Source organism: Pyxicephalus adspersus, chromosome 7, assembly GCF_032062135.1.
Source record: "Pyxicephalus adspersus chromosome 7, UCB_Pads_2.0, whole genome shotgun sequence".
In the NCBI taxonomy this organism is placed as follows: Eukaryota; Metazoa; Chordata; class Amphibia; order Anura; family Pyxicephalidae; genus Pyxicephalus; species Pyxicephalus adspersus.
The window spans coordinates 2,559,784-2,579,480 of record NC_092864.1 but is presented as its reverse complement, the minus strand read 5'-3'; the positions used below and the strand labels follow the sequence as shown (position 1 = coordinate 2,579,480).

The 19,697-nt window shown below is 41.0% G+C and overlaps 2 protein-coding genes across 3 annotated transcripts in view; both read left to right on the top strand.

Annotated features, from left to right (window-relative positions):
• The window catches only part of ABCB10 (ATP binding cassette subfamily B member 10), a 17,294-nt gene extending 11,872 nt beyond the window's left edge, over nucleotides 1-5,422 (top strand). Inside the window, 6 exon segments of the mRNA XM_072417064.1 lie at nucleotides 194-403; nucleotides 1,525-1,604; nucleotides 1,891-2,071; nucleotides 3,057-3,100; nucleotides 3,902-3,936; nucleotides 4,850-5,422. Of these exon segments, the coding sequence (XP_072273165.1) occupies nucleotides 194-403; nucleotides 1,525-1,604; nucleotides 1,891-2,071; nucleotides 3,057-3,100; nucleotides 3,902-3,936; nucleotides 4,850-5,108 (809 nt within the window). The 3' untranslated portion in view covers nucleotides 5,109-5,422.
• A 5,759-nt stretch (nucleotides 5,423-11,181) lies between these two features.
• LOC140334816 (uncharacterized) lies at nucleotides 11,182-19,697 on the top strand. Of its 2 annotated transcripts, XM_072417062.1 has the most exons (5): nucleotides 11,182-11,338; nucleotides 15,013-15,416; nucleotides 16,390-16,510; nucleotides 17,369-17,442; nucleotides 19,180-19,697. In XM_072417062.1, the coding sequence occupies exons 2-5, from the start codon at nucleotides 15,089-15,091 to the stop codon at nucleotides 19,515-19,517; spliced, it is 861 nt and encodes a 286-aa protein (XP_072273163.1). In that variant the 5' UTR covers nucleotides 11,182-11,338; nucleotides 15,013-15,088; the 3' UTR covers nucleotides 19,518-19,697. The 2 variants fall into 2 exon arrangements, with proteins under 2 accessions (XP_072273163.1, XP_072273164.1); XM_072417063.1 differs by lacking the exon at nucleotides 11,182-11,338 and having other exon boundaries at nucleotides 14,514-15,416.

Sequence of the window (19,697 nt, the reverse complement as noted above, 5' to 3'; positions counted from 1 at the left end):
GGGGACATTAGAGTGTCAGCTCCTCTGTACAGAGACTGATGGGAGGGGCTCAGTGATCTCTGTACAGCACTGTGGTATATGTCAGAGCTATATAAATGTATAATATTAGTGTGTGACTGTGGGGGGACATTAGAGTGTCAGTTCTTCTGCACAGAGACTAATATAAATGATACAATGTCCTATGTCCTTCTAGAGGGTGAGATAATTACACCGGAGAAGTTCAGAGGTGCCCTGGAGTTTCGCAGTGTTGCCTTCATGTACCCAAGCCGTCCTGAGGCTCCAATCTTCCAGAATCTTGACCTTGTCATTCCTTCGGGCTCAGTTATGGCCGTGGTGGGTCCAAGTGGTTCTGGCAAATCCACTTTGGTTTCATTGCTGCTGAGACTGTATGATCCTAATTCAGGTAAGTGGTAAATGGGATTCCTGTAGACTAGGCTTTCCAGGGAATTCTAAGGAGGTCCTGGAAGCTTGCACACCTTTTTATCAATTGTCCTCTGTTAAGGTCTACCTGGAAGTGCTTGCATACTGTGCTAGCGAGGGTTAGGAAGCATGGACAACCTTTCTGTAACACAACCACCTACCTTAGTGTAGGTAGATGCTGGGGGTAACAAACATGTCATCTCTCACCCTTCCATAGTCCAAGTCTTTGAAACCCCAACCATTAGCCAGCTCTCAGCAGCTTGGTGTTATTGGAATGCCTTACGTTGTCTATTTCCCCACAACAGGGAATTGTTTGTTTGTTCCAAATTCTTGTTATATTTTTATAGAGCCACTGCACAATGTTTTACTGTTTCTGCATATTGCAACATTACTCTGAAATATTTTTATGGTTGCATGATCTCATGGCAGTATTTTATACATAGACTTGTAGCTTTCTTCTCCATTGACTGCCAGCTGAAAATGGTAAAGCACAATTTTTGGGAAACATTAAAAAATAATTTTTTGCCTATGAACAAAGCAAATTTGGTGGTAGGTGCTGTCTATGGAGTCTTGGGGAGAGTTCCCTTTACTTTAATTCCCCCCCAGCACGGCATTGAGAGGCAATTTTGTGAGATTTCCATTCCGTTCTTGTTCTGGGGACGTCGGTTGTGGGTTTCCCTTCACTTGTCACCTAGATCATGGTCACTAGGATAGAGCATGGATCTTTCTATGGTACTTACAGCCAGCCATAATTTTTTGCAGGGGACTTTATTCCTTTTCTACCCCTAGACAGATTGCTTCTATGCAAAATAAATATGATATGGCAGTGTTTCCCAACCAACAGTGATTTAGACCGGGACTTTTAGAATTTTCTCCACCATAGGAGTATTGTTGTTATGTACTACTGGTTATTTGTGTATGGTATGGCATGAGATATACAGGAGCTGATCACATGATTCCAATTTTTTGGTATTCCTAATGGTCACAAGCACAGGTCATATAGAGAACAGGTCTAACCTTAGCCATGCTTTAGATTTAGTTTTCAACTTGTGGTGCCCTGTATGACCCTTCATCTGACAAATCTGTCTATTGCCTGTTTTCTAGGGTCCGTCCATGTTGACGGTCAAGATGTGCGTAGCTTGAATCCGCTCTGGTTACGCTCCAAGATTGGCACAGTCAGCCAGGTGAGACTTAATGCTTCTATTTCCAGAAGACAAAGACTGATGAGGGTGGGCAGGACAAGAAACTGAAAATGTTTTCCTACAATGCAAAAAATAGGCAACTAGTGGCCATAACTAGGACACACACTGCACAGAATATTGTTCCTATATCCTTTTGTTTCCAAATTATGGTTTCTGCTTTAAACAACTGTAAACCAATCAGTACATAAAATGTAATTCCTGCATTATATCCATCAGGGTCCTTTGATGTTTTGGGCACTTTAAGCATTTGTTGATGATCTTGTTGCAGGAACCGGTCCTCTTTTCTTGTTCCATCGCGGAGAACATTGCGTATGGGGCAGAAGACCCGTCCTCTGTCACCCAGGAGGAGATCCGGCGTGTTGCTGACATCGCCAATGCTCTGGGCTTTGTAGAGAACTTCCCAAAAGGATTTGATACAATGGTTGGAGAGAAAGGCGTGCTGCTGTCAGGTAGACCTAGATCTTCTTCCTTCACAAGTTCATGAACTCCAGGAAAAGCAAACGTCTACATATAAGTGCTGTGTGTATTGTTACTGGAATCTTGTTGTGCCTCGCTTACTACTTCTATATCTGTAAGGATAGAAGGCAGACAGAGGGGTTTTTTTGGCAAAATATATTGACAATCTATATACATCATTATTTTCACTTTTTGGAATATTCCCTAACTTTTGAAAGGTTTACTTTACTAAATATCTCTGACCTTACCATTTGCAACCATATTCAACATTTGTTTGCTTTCCTATCACCTCTCACACCCAATTATCTGAAACTTACCTGGACAGGCACACTATATACCGAGTTATATTATGATATATATATATATATATATATATATATATATATATATATATATATATATATATATATATATATATATATTATGTTATACACAGCTGCTATATAATTTTGTGCTGTATCTTGACTTTTTGATGTATATATCAATAAAATACTTTGTTTATATATTGATGCCAGATACCTGTCTCAAGTTCCCCTGAGGAAGCCAGTTAGGCAAACCGCGTCGGGTTTAAGAGACTTACTTTAAATTGTTTCAAGCATTGTATTCCCTCTTGGATATATAAGGACTATCACATACTGTATACAGGAGAATTGTTTAGTTACATATCCCAAACAAACCCCTAATGTAACCCCTGTACTGTGCTGAGATAAGGACTTAATGTTACAGGGGTATTTAGTGCATATAATGTTGGAAAATCTAAAATGTTACCAGGAGAGAAGACAAATCTTCCAACGTGGACACCTATCTTGGTGGTAATTAGGAGGAGATGTCTCTCATTTTGGGAGATTTTCTATCACTGGCTGCTGACAACGATTTTAAGCATTTCATATGAAAAATAAATTGGACCCTTCTTTTATTTCTACATATTCTTGTTGATACTACATTTCCCTGAACTTCTACATTTCTTTCAACCTATAGGTGGTCAGAAACAAAGAATAGCCATTGCCCGGGCACTTCTGAAGGTAAGTTGAATATCCTACAATGTAAGTAGCTTCCAGAAGGGGCGCTATTGTTTAACAGTTTAGAGATCCCATTATGTTTCCTTCTTTTCCTTTCTTTTTTTTATTGCAGTTTTGTTTCAGTAGGAAGTAGGGGCAGCCACAACAATGGACCCTGTATTTCCATGCATAGTCTGATTTAAGTTGTGATAATGGTCCAGCTTAAGTTGGCTCAATCCTTCTTCAAATCTTGTCCTGCCATTTCAATGGTGAAAAGGGACAAAGTTTGAGACCTTTGCCGGTGTTACAATTAGGTGACTATCATGGCGGGTTCCTATATCTGCTTACCAGTGAACACCTTCAGAGAAAAATCCTAAAGTAATCTATTGCAATTTAGAGGTGAAATAACAGGTTCTGCTAGTAAAAGGAATATGACCATTTTCTGTCCCATGATGCAGTTCACATTGTGCAATTGAGAAGGTCCTTTAGAATTGTGTAAGACCTTTTATTGAACTTGGAGCCTTAGTGGGCAGACAGGGTGGGGGGAATTGCAGGGAAGGTAAAGAAGATTAAATGATCTTCTGAACCTATTTAGGCCTAAACAGGCACAGTGACAGGTTCCCTTTAAAGATTGCCATAGATAATTGCAGACTGTGTGTCTTCAATCCTCCCTTCTTGGCAACGGCCATCCCTTGGTGGGTAATTGTTTTATTACCATCCTCCTTATAGGAAAGACAGTGCTGTGAGTTCTTCCATGGATAAATGTCCGGATGTTATTATTACCCCCTGCTTTGTGCTGTCACTAATATTTCTTCTTATTTGTAGGATCCCAAAATTCTCCTCCTGGATGAAGCAACAAGGTAATAATCCTATTGCAGTTTTGTGTCCTCACCCCTCAGATGTCATCAAAGGTTTACTAATGGCAACAGACGGAGATCGTGTCTCGGCTCGTTTCTAACCTTCCATTATCATCAATTTGGAAGGGGGTGGGGGGTTCCATCTGTTCTTCACCAAATAAAAGTTCAGGTGAACCAACTGACCCATAATTCCAATGGACTGATAAAGTGGTCAAAAGCTAAAGGGGGAAGTCTCCAACTAAGACAATGGCATCACAAGAAGTAAGAACTTTCATCCCATAATCTGTGATGTCAATGCTAGGTTTTTATTTGGATCCTGGGTATTGATGGGAGGGTCGGTCATGGGAGGACTAACGTGCTGTGTTCCAGTATCTGAAACTTTCACTGAGCAGTTCCTGAATATTTCTGGGTCTCAGAAGCACAGAGGTTATTGGGTCATGAATTTACTGGAGCATATTGGGAAGATCAAGGACAGAGGGTGACTGGATCAAATGAGGTCATTGGAGCATGAGCCCATTGGAGCACAAAGTGTCACTGAAGGATGGGATGAATGTAGCATGGGGACACTGAAGCACATGAGGTCATTGGAGCATGAATTTATTGGAACAAAGGGTCACTGAAGGATGGGGTGACTGTGGCCTGGGATCACTGGAGCACCCAAGGTCACTGCACTGGGTACATGTTCGGTATACTTGCAGTGACACCTGGTAAAACTTTATGGGACAAAAATCAAACTAGGTAACAGACACCCCCCAGAATTTATATAAATAAGATAATGGGAGCTTTAATTGAGATCACTAAAATCACCTGATCAGCGATGAGATCTGCTCGTCATAGTTTCTGTATTTTGGTATTTTACACATAATATATTCTATATTTCTGTACATATATTTAATGTTTTTTGTTTGGTTTGCAGTGCACTGGATGCAGAAAATGAATTCCTGGTTCAGGAAGCTCTGGATAGGCTGATGGAAGGGCGAACAGTCCTCATCATTGCTCACCGCCTGTCCACCATCCAGAACGCAGACGCGGTGGCCGTCATTGATCAGGGCCGGGTGGTGGAGTGCGGCAAACATGAGCAGCTGCTGAAGAACAGAGACGGACTGTTCAGCAAACTTATGGAGAAGCAGGCCAGCCTCCTGCGCAACAGAGACACCATCACTGCACACAGATAAAAGTCCTCTTCTGGGAGAGATCTTTTTTATCTTATTTTTTAACTTTTATGTGAAAACAAAAAATTTGGGGTATTTTCGAGAAGAAAGTATTTTTGACTAAATTACATTTTTAATTTTTTTTTAAGGAATATTTTTTAAGTGCCGGTCATGTTTACATTGTAATGGTCTCTCAGTGGCTGAAGTTCCTGATGCCTGTATTGAATAAGTATATATTTATATGAATTATCAAATCCAGATGAAAAAATTGAGATTTAATATAAAATAAACAATATATAAAAATATATATTGTGACAAATAAAAAAGATTTATGTGAATGATTTGTATCTGTTGGTCACTGTACGGGAGTAATACTAGTTCTAAAGAAGTCAATGGCTACCAGAAATATATTACCTGGTGCTGCGAGGGAGACTTTTCTCCGTAACTTGACATTAACAATGACGGACCTGGATCTCTGGGCTGAAAGAACCTTGAAATGTGAATCTGTGCTGATTACAGGCTCTCACTCTCACAATCTCAAATTAATGATCTGGAGTAATGTTCCTGTTCATCTTGAAAGCAAAATAAACCCCAAAATGTGACATTCATCTTGGTTCTGCAAAGACCACATTCAGAATTTAGCTATTAAGGTGCACAGTGGGCATGGTTCCCATTGGTGAGGATAGCCGCCCTTGACATCCACCAAACAATGAAAATGCTGAGTACTGTGTCCCTTAACAATGCTGCAAGCCAATTGTTGATACCCAGGGAGCAACATTCCTATTATCTTGATCTTGCACAGCACAAAGCCATTAGGAACTTTGCCTGCTGTGTATCCCAACCCCCAGCTCACAGCAAATGTTTACATTAGTAGGCAATAAGATATGAGTTAGATGCTAAGGAACCCAATGGGCTCATAGTTGGAAACATTTGCTTGCACTGAATGGGCCATGTGCCATACAGTGTACAGCCCGGATCTATTCATAGGGCTGACAAGAATAAACTTAGATGCCAGAGACATCTAACTCCTTCGCTGGAGTTGAATTATCAGGGGCCAAAGAAGATCGTAATGGACCAGGAAGACTCATCAATGAAGATGGTGGACTCCAGGTTACTGGACCCCTCATCGCTGCCCGGCAAGGGAAAAGTTAATGTGTGCCATGAATGACACTATGGAAAACACCTACCCACCCCAATGCAAATATAGCTCCACTATACTGTTAGCTGATACCTTGAATATTTGATCGTATTTCAATTATTGGAGATCTGATGGGAAATTCTGGCACATAACAGTGAACAGGGGCTTTTCCAGTGAATCAATGGCAATTATTGCAGACTTCTTCATTTTCTAAAATGAGAGGGGGCGCTTCCTTATCCCTGAAATATTATGTCCCGATATGGAACGGTCCCATGTACTATCTGAACTTTACAAACCTCTTCTAGTCCCTTTACAACTCAATTTATTTCTTTGTTGTGTTTCCACTCTTGCTGGAGCAACAAGGATAACTAGTCTGGCTCATGTCTCCTCTATTGGTACTAAGACACATGAAATGCCCTCTAACTTCCACCATAGCCACCATAGAAAAAGCAGCCTGCACCCTCCTGGGACATGTCACATAAGTACATCAGAAGGCTCTGGGATTCCCCTTCAGACTATCAGAAACAGGGGGAGGGCAAAAGCTGAAAAAGTTCCAAAAACATTTTGTGAATTATGTGAAAGGGAAAGACTGTTTAGATTTTGATGATCGGTCTAGTTTAATCTTACTATGGGCACCCCATCCTTGGATCCCTTGTCCATGCTCTTTAATACCATAAACTACATTGTTCTACAAACGTAGATGTACCTAGATATTGGTGGATAGCTACAGGCCCAACACCAAAAGTTGGGTTTATTGGAAATAAATAAAACAATGGAGACAAAGAACCTCAAACACATTAACAAAGCTATATCAGAGATGTTCCACATGGTGGCTTGGCTTCATTTTCTCACTACCTCTGAATATTCCACCATGGTGACACCTTATAGGCCATCATCTAGTATCACCTGTATGGTTCCTGAATGGTTAATAACACCATGGATGGATCTTTGTTTTGGATTTTTTTTCATTTTTCTGTTGCTCTGTGATAAATGCTGAATTTGTAGACATCATGTGACAGTTGATGTTTTATGGCACAAGAGCAGATTGAAGAGAAAGAGCTTCTCTAACCCTTAGATCTTTTCCTTAAAGAAAATACAAACCCAATCAACTTAAACCTAATACAAATATTACCTACTACTGTTAATGTTTTTAGATGTTTGTGATATTTTTTAGAATAAAATATTTCTTGGTACTACTGCCATTGAGGTTCTTGTTCAGCCACTTCATGTTCCTGTCTGCAAATTGCATTCCTCTGTTGTCAGCAAAGATAATTGCCCTGGGAGATGCCATGCAACCATTATCAGGCGTGCGTGTAGACAAGAGATACAATGCAGATTTTTGGTAATATTGACAATTGTTTGCAATAAATAGGGTGCAAGTAAAAGGTCAGGTCAGAGGTAAGAGGTCATGTTCAGAGTATTTTCCCACCCCTTGGCACCTACAGTCAAACACTGTGACATGAAAGTGGTAACAAGCTGCCACTGATTGGCTTTTCAAGTAGCTGCAGAAGCCAGAGTTTACTTTTTTAATTCTTTTTCTTTTTGTGCAATAGGAATATATAAACCAGAACCAAATTTGTCGGTGGGTGGTGAGCTTTTGCCGTATTCATCAAGTATGCAGAATAAATTTGTAGGTTATGGTGGATCAATGACAGGACCAGTGCCACCACACAGAGAGCCGAGCCCTACACTATACAGCACATGCACGCTATAGTAAAACAAAAAGCCACCAGGAACCAGGGATTTATTGTTTGCCAATTAGCTCTATCTCCTGGTGACTTTTTTGTTTTTTGAGCTTAGGCCTGTCTTAACACCCCTTGCAAAAACCTCTAGTCCGAACATGTGCTTTATATTATTAAAGCGAAACTAAACCCGGCTATACTCACCTGTCCCCATTCCATGGAATCAGCCTCAAACTTCTTCCTTTATTCTTTCTAAATAAGGTCTTCGTCCATCTTGATTGGTCGGGCTGGGATAATGTAACTCCCCTGCATGTGTGTGGGAGTTCATTGATTCCCAGCACGTGCAGGGGAAGCCAGGATTGTTTGGTATCCTGGAAAGCAATGCTGGGCTGCATATGCAAAGGTCAGAAATTTTACCAGTTCTGTGGAAGGATCAGACAGATAAAATAAATTATTGCAAAAGGGTCATTGCTTGTCCCTTTCTGCATTACAGTGGAACTTTCATAAATGTAAAAGTTTTTATATGTTTACTTTTAAAATGCAATTAATTCTTCAGCAATCTGATTCCATTGGGTGCCACTCCGCCCTGGCTTCCTCCTTCTTTTGACTTCTGATCACATCATCTGATCTCACATTGAGTAGGCGCAACATTGGGTGATCTGGCTTCAATTTTTCACCCTCCAGGAAACCCCTTATGATGCATGGCCAATTTTGCCTGGAAGGAGCCAATGCCTCAGAGTATTCTGGTCTTTCGGGGGTTACAACCAATAAAACATTGAAGAAATCATTATATGTAAAATATAGGCTGCTACCTGGAAGTTTGCACAATACAAAAGTTGCAGAAAACTTTTGCTTGCTTTGTGTATTCAAACTTTACGGTTTAAATTGTTTGACTGTGGTAAAATAACCTTTTTCCCACCAACTTTTAAACTAAAAGTACTGAAGGATGTAACAGCAGTGTTATCGCAAGAAAGTGAAAACGACCACGAGAGAAAGTAGTAAATAAGAGCACAAAATGGACATCACAGCTACAGGACAACGTCAGGGATTTCGGGCTGGAGGACGGAGATCTGGGCAGTCAGGGATAACAGAAAAATTAGCTGCCAACATATTACGTAGCGCTGTACATTAAATAGGGATAGATTCTCACTCCATGGCTTTATGTTCCATACTCATGTCTAGAAAATGCCATTCAAAATAATCTTTCATGATTTCATAGAAATAATCAGACCGATGAGTACTGTTCTGTGGATGGACAAGCAGGACCCATGGCAATGTCTTCGAAATAAACAATACAGAGCATTAGCGGTCGATCTTTCAGCGATTCAGCATGGGGGATTGCCAAATCTTATCATGGCTCATCTATACACAAGCTAGAATTAAATCCAAGATGACCATCGACAATTGAAAATCTCCCAATAGGGAGCATTACGGTTGCCATGCAATTCTCATTGATATTTGAGATAAATTGATATATATATATATATTAATGTTAGTTTTGCCTGGTGCTGTTTAGGTTAGTAATATAGCAGAGAGATTCCCTAACAAATGGTGACTTGCCATTTACAATCACAATATGGCTTTGCTGTTATTGTAAACAGCAGGGAGTGCTCCCAATGTCTGCTAGTTTTTGGGAGCATTCCCACTGATTTACATTAAATAATCAGATTTGGGGCAGAATGGAGAGTATTTAAAACTCTTATGTGCCTTCTAGAGCAGTGGTAGCCAACCTTTCCAGTTCCGGGGACCACTAAAATCACCGGCTCCTGAATGCGCATGTGTGTTTAGGCGGGTGTCACTTTAAAGGGGAGAAACCTCTCCCAGAGTGACGTCATTATGCCATAACCCCGCCAACTCTACCATCGCTGATCGAAGTCTGCAATGGGAGAGTGGGCAGGTTATGTTCAGGGACACAGCCAGGGAACTGTATGGGGGACGTGGTCCATGCCTCTGGCCAATCCGTCTCCTGACCCCACTCAGGGTGCACCTGCCAGACCCCCAAAATTTTCTCGCAGACCACCAGTTGGCGACCGCTGTAGAGCATGGGTCATCTACATGAGGTCATCCAGCATTGGGGAGTTTGTTAACCCCGGCACACACAATGGAAACCAGAATTGACGAGTTTCTCTTGCAACCAAAGCTGGCTCTGTGCATGAACGGCTCGGCTTTTTCACTTTGGGCGGGTATGTTGGCTTTTTGCTGTAGGGACATCACCTATTCCCCTAATTTTTATTGGATGAATGGGTCATTTAAACGGTAACAAAAATAAGTAAAAAAATAAAGTATAGGAAAATTAAAAATTCAATATCTAAAAATAACTTGGTTCCAAGGATCAAAAATGCATTTTTACTGTAGCATTAGATTGGTCACTTTGTCCGTCAATCAGACACCAGGGGTGGGCATTCTACAGACAGCCATAGTAGAGAAACACTCAAAATTGCTAGAAGTCCGAGAGAGGAAGGGAGAAGAAGAAAAAGAGAAAAGGAGTGATGGGAACAGTCGGTGTGTATTATTGTGATATTCCAGTTATTAAAATTATGAGCTGAAGGAATGTTTAAAAATGATTCAAACTTTACAACCTAACATACTTCTGCATTTATAAAGTGTATGCTGTATGTGCATCAGCATCGAACAGAACCCCATTATGGCTAAACGCTATTCTTACTGATTTATTAAAATTACTAAATTGTCATTATGGGGTGCTGAATGTAGATTAATGGGAAACACATCAAATGATTGTAGCTGCATTATGCAATGTAATAAAATGCCGAAAAAAGTGAAAGGGATCTTCATTGTGAAGCCGCTGAATATTCATGATTCATGTAAACCTGTGTCACCCACCCTGTGCACGGGGTGCAGGGTCTAAGCAGTAGCTTGGTCTTCTCCAGAGGTGAGGTTGTTGTGCGGCAAGCTACTGCCAGGTTGAGGCCCCCGTGCCTGCCAAGGCAGGTGACTGCCAACAAGCAGGGACTGAAGCGTAGTACAAAAGGGAAATCCAGGAGGGTAGTCAGATAAGCCAGAAGGTCAGCACTGGCAGTGAACAAGGATGGTCAGGAAACAGGTCAGAGGTCAGGACAGGCAGCAAGCAGGAGTAGTCAGGAACGAGCCGGGGTCGGTACACAGAGAATCAGGAACAATAAACAACAGTAACCTGGAAACAAAGCCAAAGGAACTCTTTGTTCAGGTCACTTCCTTAAGAAGGGGAGATGGGCGTTAATTAAGTGAGCCACAGACATCAATCCCACCAGCAGAGGGAGTGCTGTTACTGGGATGGTCTCAGGTGTTATTTAGATGTTGGCCAGCAAGGGGAGCGCCTCTGCAGAATAGTCTGGTTCTCTGAGGCAAGGGAGCAGCTGACTTCCTGGACTGGGGAGTATGCAGAGTGTTGGATCCAGAGGCAGAGGTGGTGCTGGCAGCAGGGGGCTGCAAGGAAGGTGAGCAAGAAGCAGGCACGGGTGACCGGGACTTGCAGGAATCTGTGACACATGGACGCTGAAAAATGTGGAAAGGTACCAGGAGGGGATACCTTCGCCTGCCACTGCACTGACAAAAGCAAAAATGCAAAAACTCATAGCTCTCAGTTGTCTCGTTTTAGCTGAGACAGTATGGAGTATGTAAAATGACCGCTATGCATAAGTAATTGGTTTTCACTTAGATGTAATTCTGCAGGCTGCCACTAGATGGTGTGAATAGATTAGAGAGTGTTACTCCTTAATGGACAATACAGAACTCTGAAGTCTTCACTTCTTCTGTCTGCTTCTGTATAGGAGTCCACAATGGATGATCCATCCATCTATCCATCCATCCATCCATTCTTCCATCCATCCTTGCATCCATCCATCCATCCATCTATCCATCCATCCATCCTTCCATCCAGCTATCCATCCATCCATCTATCCATCTATCCATCCACCCATCCATTCTTCCATCCATCCTTCCATCCATCCACCTATCCATCCATCCTTCCATCCACCCACCCACTCATCCATCCACCCATCCATCCATCCATCCATCCATCCACCATGGGGTTTGGTGTTTCTTTGGTTGTTTTACCCTTTAATGGAAATGGATAATGTCTACCCCTGCCCACAGATATCTGGGAGAATTTGAAAAAAGCTCCCCACCCACAGACCCCCACAACAATGGAGCGGGCTACACGATTTCTACCCCCCCACACACACTTTTTAAGAAAGCAGGTTTCTGAAAACGTTTAATGTACAGGAGGGGCACACAGGGTCAATTACCTGGGACCAGGAAGGCCAACCAGTCTAATGAAGGGTCTGATTTTAATATTGGCAAGACTTATGCTGTTTCAACTTCCTGGTTAAAAGAAAAGACTTTAGCCTTCAAAAATGTGAGATTTTACCTGAAATATTGTTTTCTATTTTAGGTGTGTGATATGCAGATTTGGGGTAATGTTATATTTTTTGCATTTGTACAATAAAGGTAAAGGAAAATAATAAATTATTCTGCTTTAGTGATCTTTTCTTTAGGTTTCCATCCTTAAAAAGATAATTTTGTTGGCTAATATAGAATTGTGACTTACAATTATCAGATGAACGCTGTTGGTCCAATTTATTCTAACAGAACCACCAATAGAACAATACCGGTTTACCCCAAAGATACAATGTTTTCTATTTAGTGTATATTATGTTGTTACGTGTTATTGTAGTACCCTGGATAGACTCTGGGATTCCACTTTAGTCAATGGTGGTGTCTACCAGACTTTAGCCACACCCATTATAAGACCCTCCCACTTGACCACACCCATTGTCCCATTTTGTCATCATCAAACATTGGGAGGTAAGTTCTAAGTGGCACTATTCTATCTACATGTGTTTAATGTGTCAGTGTATGTCTGTGTGTGTGTTTCTATATAACTATGAATATTAATGCAGATAATATGCAATATATTATGAATAATAATCTAATAATAATAAAGGAGTAAACACTCAACAATTGGGTATAAAAAGATAATATAGTGCAGAGTCAAGGTGCAGAAAAAAGTTACATAATACGAATACATATATAATATATATGACAAATAATAATGAATACAAATAATAAAAGTGTCCTCTCCATGGGTCAAAACTCTCCTCTCCATTTGTGCCTCCCCAATGCTCTTCCTGAACCTATTTTATAGGATTTTCCAGACCCTCTGTGGTGTGTACCAGTGTCATAAATGGTGCAACTCTTTATAATGAAATTTTTTCACGTTTTGTGTCAAGCTTGGTGAGTCGGAGCCTCTAGGCGGTACCACTCTCACAGAAGTGGTGTGAGCCCTGAGAAGCCTCAAGGCACAGAGTCTAAGTGACAACAAAGTCTTCTCCAGAGCCTCTAGTGGTGAGGATGTTGCACTGCTGGTTACTGCCAGATTGCGGTCCTTGGGCACACCAGGGTACTCAGGGTGAAACACAGTACCAAATCACAAAGTTGAAGAATGGTCAGGGAAGGCCGGGGTCTAGGCAAGCAGCAAGCAAGGGAAGTCAAATCACAATTCAGATGTCAAATACCGTGGATACAGGAAATAAACACGGGGGCCACAGCAGACACAAGGAACACAGGAGACACTGGAAGCATATGGAGACACGGGTGACACAGGAATATTCACTAACAGGAAGGAACACTGGAAGAACACAAGGACATGGACTGGCAAACAAGACAGTGGGCCACAAGGGGTTAACACAGGAGCTGGACAGGGGAAACACTGAATTAACCAACAGGTATAGGAGCCGCTTTGCAGAGATAGGGACTCTGAGCTAGCTAAATAGCCAAGGCTGATAAACATGCTGTTTACTGACTGGCCAGCGAGATACTAATAAATCTGGAAGAGCCGGAGGGGTGCCCCTGTACAAAGCATTGGTCACACCACATCTGGGATATGCAGTCCAGGTTTGGGCCCCAGTTCACAAAAAAGACATTGTAGAATTGGAGAGAGTGCAGAGAAGGGCAACTAAACTAATAAAAGGAATGGAGGAGCTCCGCTATGAGGAGAGATTAGCTGAACTGAATCTATTCTCCCTTGAGAAGAGACGTATAAGGGGGGATATGATCACCCTGTATAAATATATAAATGGTCCATATAGAGAACTCTCTTCCCCATTATTCACCATAAGATCATTACAAAGCACAAGAGGGCGCTCTTTGCGTCTGGAGGAAAAGAAGTTTAAGCTACAGATAAGGAAGGGATTCTTAACTGTAAGGTCTGTGAAAATGTGGAATCGGCTCCCTCAGGAAGTAGTTTCAGCAACTACTATAGATTGCTTTAAGATATCTAGATCTCTGGATGATTTCTAGAAGCACAGAATATAACTGGGGATTAAGGATTTAAAGTAAAGATAACAGAGACTGCCGATCCAGGGAACATCCGATTGTCTCATGGAATCAGGTAAAAATGTTTCCCCTGTTGGAGCAAATTGTACCCGGGGTTTTTGTTTTGCCTTCCTCTGGATCAGATGTTCATAGGGATTTATATCTGGGATATGTTTATTTCTATAGCGGTTGAGCTTAATGAATTTATGTCTTTTTTCAACCTGGCTTACTATGTAACAATGTATTTTCAGTGGTTTTGTTGATAAAGGGGTCATACCCACAGGTGATCTTACTATTTTGGTACTAAAATGCAAGAATTCCATAGGTGGGATCGTATCTTATTAGGACAGTGATGGGAGGTTTAATATACTATCAGCTCAACATAGACAATATCAGATCCTGCTAACGGATGTTATCTGTACTTTGACCATAACAAGTATATGTGTGTGAAGACATTCCAATCTTTAAATCCCACAGGACCCCACCATGGTCAATCTTATCAATAAATCATGTAATTATGCAATTTACTAATGAACCCTTCAAATTACATAAAATGACAGATTTGTAATGAGAGCTACCCTGAAATATTGACCCCAATATTAGTGTATGTTACACACAGCATTGGAACATTCTGTTGTTTCAGGGGTTACAAATGTTTGAATGACTTATATAAATTATAACCTTGTAAACCTGTTTTATCTTACTCTGTACAATAAAACCTTGCTGTATGAAATTGTTTATTGCCTCTTCAAACATTTATTGCCCTTTTCCTGCCAACTCCCTTTATTGTTAATAGAAACTGAAAGTTTTGGAATTCCGTTACTCCTGCAATCAGAAAACAGAAAAAGACAAGGAACAAAAGAAAGACAAAAATGCAAAACATTGTCATCAAGCAGCTAAGGGACAACATTAGGAATTTCCGTCTGGAGGATGGAGATCTGGGCAGTCAGGGCTATAATCGAGTACTCCTGCAACTGTTTGGTTACTTGGGTCATGGCAAATCTTCCTTCATCAACTCCTGTAAATACGTCCTGCAAGATGGAGAGAACTTCCAGGAATATGCAGAGGTCATAGAAACAGACGACAGAAGGACCATGATAAGAAATGCCTATCCGCTTACCGATGTGATCACCATGGTGGACAACAGGGGCTTCAGCACAATGGATGATTTTGAAAAAGCCGAAGTCTATGCCCAGCTTGGTAAGTCACATTCAGAGAGCCTCGAGGGCTTCAGGAGCAAAAACATTGGTGGCCAAAATTTATTCTCTAATCCAGGGCTTAAGCCTTCATACACCCAATCAAGAGGCTGAATTAATGTCGTTCATCATGATCTTGTGATTGTTTTGAGTAAAATTGCAACAAATAAATCTTTGGATGTACATACATCCCAATCTCCTATTCCTCAATAAATTGGCTCAGCTCAAACAATCATTCCCATCTGCTAACATCCCAATTACAGACTAACAGAACCATCAAACAAATTCAGGGACAGCCAGCAATCTTCAAACTCATTTAAAATGATGATGAGACATGATAAAAGAAAATACAGTCTTTCAATTTGTATTTGACGCATTTCACAAATGGTATCTCTAATATTAAAAACATCAATAGCTCCCTTACCGTTTGGACGTTTTATGATCCGATATTACTGCAGGACTGGTGTACATAAATTCTGATCTCCATAAATAAAGGTTGAAAATCGAGTGTCTATATGGAGCATTGATCAAGAATGCCCGATTAGATGCCCCCATTCTCAATCAGATAAATGTAAAACAACAAGGAGCACCCCCTAACACCTGAGGAACCATTTGGGAGACCTCACTGCTGTGTATAATAACCCAGAATAGTCAGCAGAGCTTTGGTATTGTTGTAAACTCTGGAGCTTGGAGGCAACGGGTCATCACCATGAGCTAATCTCCCATTGGGAAGATTTTTCCCACTTTTCTTGTCTTGTGAACACAACAAGGAGACACCTACATAAAATCCAAGGAACTTTAATTGTCTCCCAAATTCACCTTTTGATTAAGGTGAATGGTTGGTTTCTAAGCCCAATAAAGGCGGGACTCTTAAGCTGCCTATACAAAAAAGCTGTAAATGCTTCATTTGTCCATTTCAATACTTTTAGAATCCATATTTCTGCTGTGATTCATAGTCCGTATCTTCTTACTTTCAGGAAACTTCATCCCCATTGGACAGAAAGTTGACTGGAAAAGTAATTTCAAAATGACAGAGGAATTAGATTCAGAATTTGAACCAAATTACACAGACTTCATTGTACCCATGTTTGTGTACAGGTGAGTGGTTTGTGGTCTGGGTGGGGCATCTTTAGTTGCAAGGAGTTATTGTAGGGGCTAATTTGGTGATTAGTGCTGATAAGATAATTCCAATCAGAGATGATTTTAATCCGATATCTGATTGAAACTCAAAATTTAAATTGATGTTTTACAAACATTACCATACATTTGTAACCAAGAATCAGATGCTTCTACCTCAACGCCCCCAAAACTTTAAAAGTATTTCTGGGAGCCATGAATTTGTACCTAGAGCTCAATTTTTGTACCACAAATATTCTCCAATACTTGTGGTGACCAGTACTGGTAGCTGCTTTCAGATCAAAATAGTAAACCCTCCATAAACAAGCTATATGAAACTTGCATAATATATACTTTTCCCCCCAACACATGGGTACATAATGCTCACGGGTGCTGCAAACACATGGGTACAACATGCACATGGGTGCTACATACACATGGGTACAACATGCACATGGGTGCTACCGTGTTTCCCCGAAAATAAGACACTGTCTTATATTTTTTTGGGCTTCCAAAAACACACTAGGTCTTATTTTCAGGGTAGGTCTTATATACTTTTTTTAATGAAAAAAAACACCATATTCCCAAAGGTGATGCATACACATGGGTACAACAAGCACATAGGTGATGCATACACATGGGTACAACAAGCACATAGGTGATGCATACACATGGGTACAACATGCACATAGGTGATGCATACACATGGGTACAACACGCACATGAGTATCACACACATATGAGTACAGTTTACAGATGAGTGTGAAGAGGCTTTAATGTATTAATGTGCTTCTTATGGATTTTAATTGATATCCATGGTGTTCTTCTACTCTTATCCAGTGCCAGATATCATATACAACATGAAACAATGAAGGAAATTAAGTTATTTATGGAGAACTGCTTTAAAATGACAGGTAACTTATTCCTCTACAGCTCTTCTGGGGGTTGCTGGGGGTTCCCTGAGCAATGGGAAGTTTGTACCTCTCAGGTCCGTTCACCAGAGATCATTTTGTCTATCTGTAAGGGTGACATTCTTCCCAGTGGCCACCAATGTAAAGGGAATTTTTCTCAGTGATCACCACATTAATGTACTGTGAGCTAAAAATTATAGCTAGGGTTTTCTGAAGACCTGAAAGTGCCTTTGTTAGCGCTACACCCCCCAGAAGGTGACATGGGATTATTTGGGGTACAGTGTCTCCCGGTCTTCATCAGAGCACCCCACAAGGGATGATGGGCCGGTGACTCTAGTGGTCACAGGACTACTTTGTTGCAGGGAGAACAACAGGTCAGCACCCTGGATCACCCCATCAGGGGTGAGCAGAACAGAAGGCTTCAGTGTAGGATAGCCAAGATCAGGTACTGAGTAAGATGACAAGAAGAGGAAAGGTCTAAGCAGACTGAAGACAGGACAGGTAGCTGAAAATCATAGTCAAAGTCCAGGCACAGGTCAGGGCAGGTTGCAGGCAAGTGTAATCAAGATTTAAGGCACAGGTTGAGAATCCAAAAAGGCACAAATGGCCTCAGGCTCAGTATAACTAAGCAAGTATCAGGCAGCAAGGCTGAGGATCCAGCAACCAAAGCCTTGAACCATAGAGGTAAAAATAAGGGTATCAGCCAATGTCAGGACAAGATTGGAATCGGGAACCACTCTGCTCATTGGCTACAGCACATCCTGTGAAATCCCCTTTGGCTGTGTACAACCCCAGAGTAAGTGCACGGGATGCTAAACAAGACAAATCTCTGCACAGCTAAAGGCAGGCTGAGGATGCTGCACGCTGCTGGACAGAAGATCTGTGGGCTGAGTGGTAACATTTTTCAAGATTCCGCCATGTTATAAAGGTTGAGAAAGGTTGCCTTAGAGATATCTTATCATGGAATATTCCATTCCTTTCTCCGTGTTATACATTGTTTAAAGCCCTGATGAAGGGATATGGCTTTGGCCCCTGAATCGTGCTGGCCTGTCACCTTGTGTTTCTATGATAGGATAAACCAGTTTGGCTCTTCAGCCATTGGTTGGTCAAATTTCATGTACCCCAAAAATACCTCATGTACCCCATTACCCTAATCCACTACATTGCCCTAATTAGTCATTTTATTAATGGCATGTCTCTAGTAGGGGGCACATTGACAATACTAAAAGACTTTAGGATTTGCTCGATGACTGAAAAAGAATTTCAAAAATATAAACTCTTTTTCTAGCAAAAAAACAAGCAAAAAGGAATGTAAAGATGATAAAAAGGAAATTAAAAAAAATATTTTGGTGCTCTGGACCAAAAAATGGGATAATAGTGTAGCCATTGATAACTGAAAATGACATTTCCAGCATCTAATTGGTCACTTTATCTGTCAGTCAGGCACCGGGGTTGGGTATTCCGCAGACAGCCGTAAAAAGGAAGAACATGTTGTACGTGATTCCTGGAGAGGAAGTGAGATCCACATTCACCTTTCCTCCTTTTATGAGTGAAAAAGCTGGGTCAGATTTCCACTATCTAGGATGTAACAATAAGAAAGATGGAAATAAGGGAGGATGGGAAATCATTGAACACACAGTGACCCCTAGGCACAGGCCTGCCATGTGTAATTAGATCGTCTTTGGCTTCTAGGAACTGCTATGAACTTTCACATAACCTCACTGCATTCCTCTCCTTCAGGTGTATTTCCCATCATTGTCCTCACCTTTAAAACCAGAGGAGATTACATGGAAATCGAGAAAGAGTTTAGAGGCATTGGGGCAGAGCAGGTGATTGCCATCGAGAATTACACAAATACAAATCACATCCAAACATTGGGAAGAACCACCGATATCCTGATGGTGATAGACAGCGCCTTAAAAAATGTCACCTTCCGTCTGGATCAGCCAAGAAACCCAAAAAGAGAGCAAATAGAGAGGAAGAAATTTCTGCTCAACTACATCCATCGGACTAATCTTCAGAAAGAAAGAGAAGTGGAGGAGAATGAGAGTGATGAGGACGGTTGGTGTCTATTATAGTCATATTCCAGTTTTTACATTATGAGCTGAAGGAATGTTTCAAAATGATTCAAACTTTACAACCTAACCTACTTCTACATTTATAAAGTGTATGCTGTATGTGCATCAGCTTTGAACAGAACCCTATTATGGCTGAACGCTATTCTTACTGATTTAATAAAATTACTAAATTGTCCAAAA

Excerpts from the sequence above, each read along its gene's own strand:
- LOC140334816 (XM_072417062.1), top strand. The coding sequence starts at position 15,089 with ATGCAAAACATTGTCATCAAGCAGCTAAGGGACAACATTAGGAATTTC. Across the intron at positions 16,511-17,368 it reads GTACCCATGTTTGTGTACAG|TGCCAGATATCATATACAAC; the intron begins GTGAGTGGTTTG and ends ACTCTTATCCAG. Across the intron at positions 17,443-19,179 it reads GAACTGCTTTAAAATGACAG|GTGTATTTCCCATCATTGTC; the intron begins GTAACTTATTCC and ends CCTCTCCTTCAG.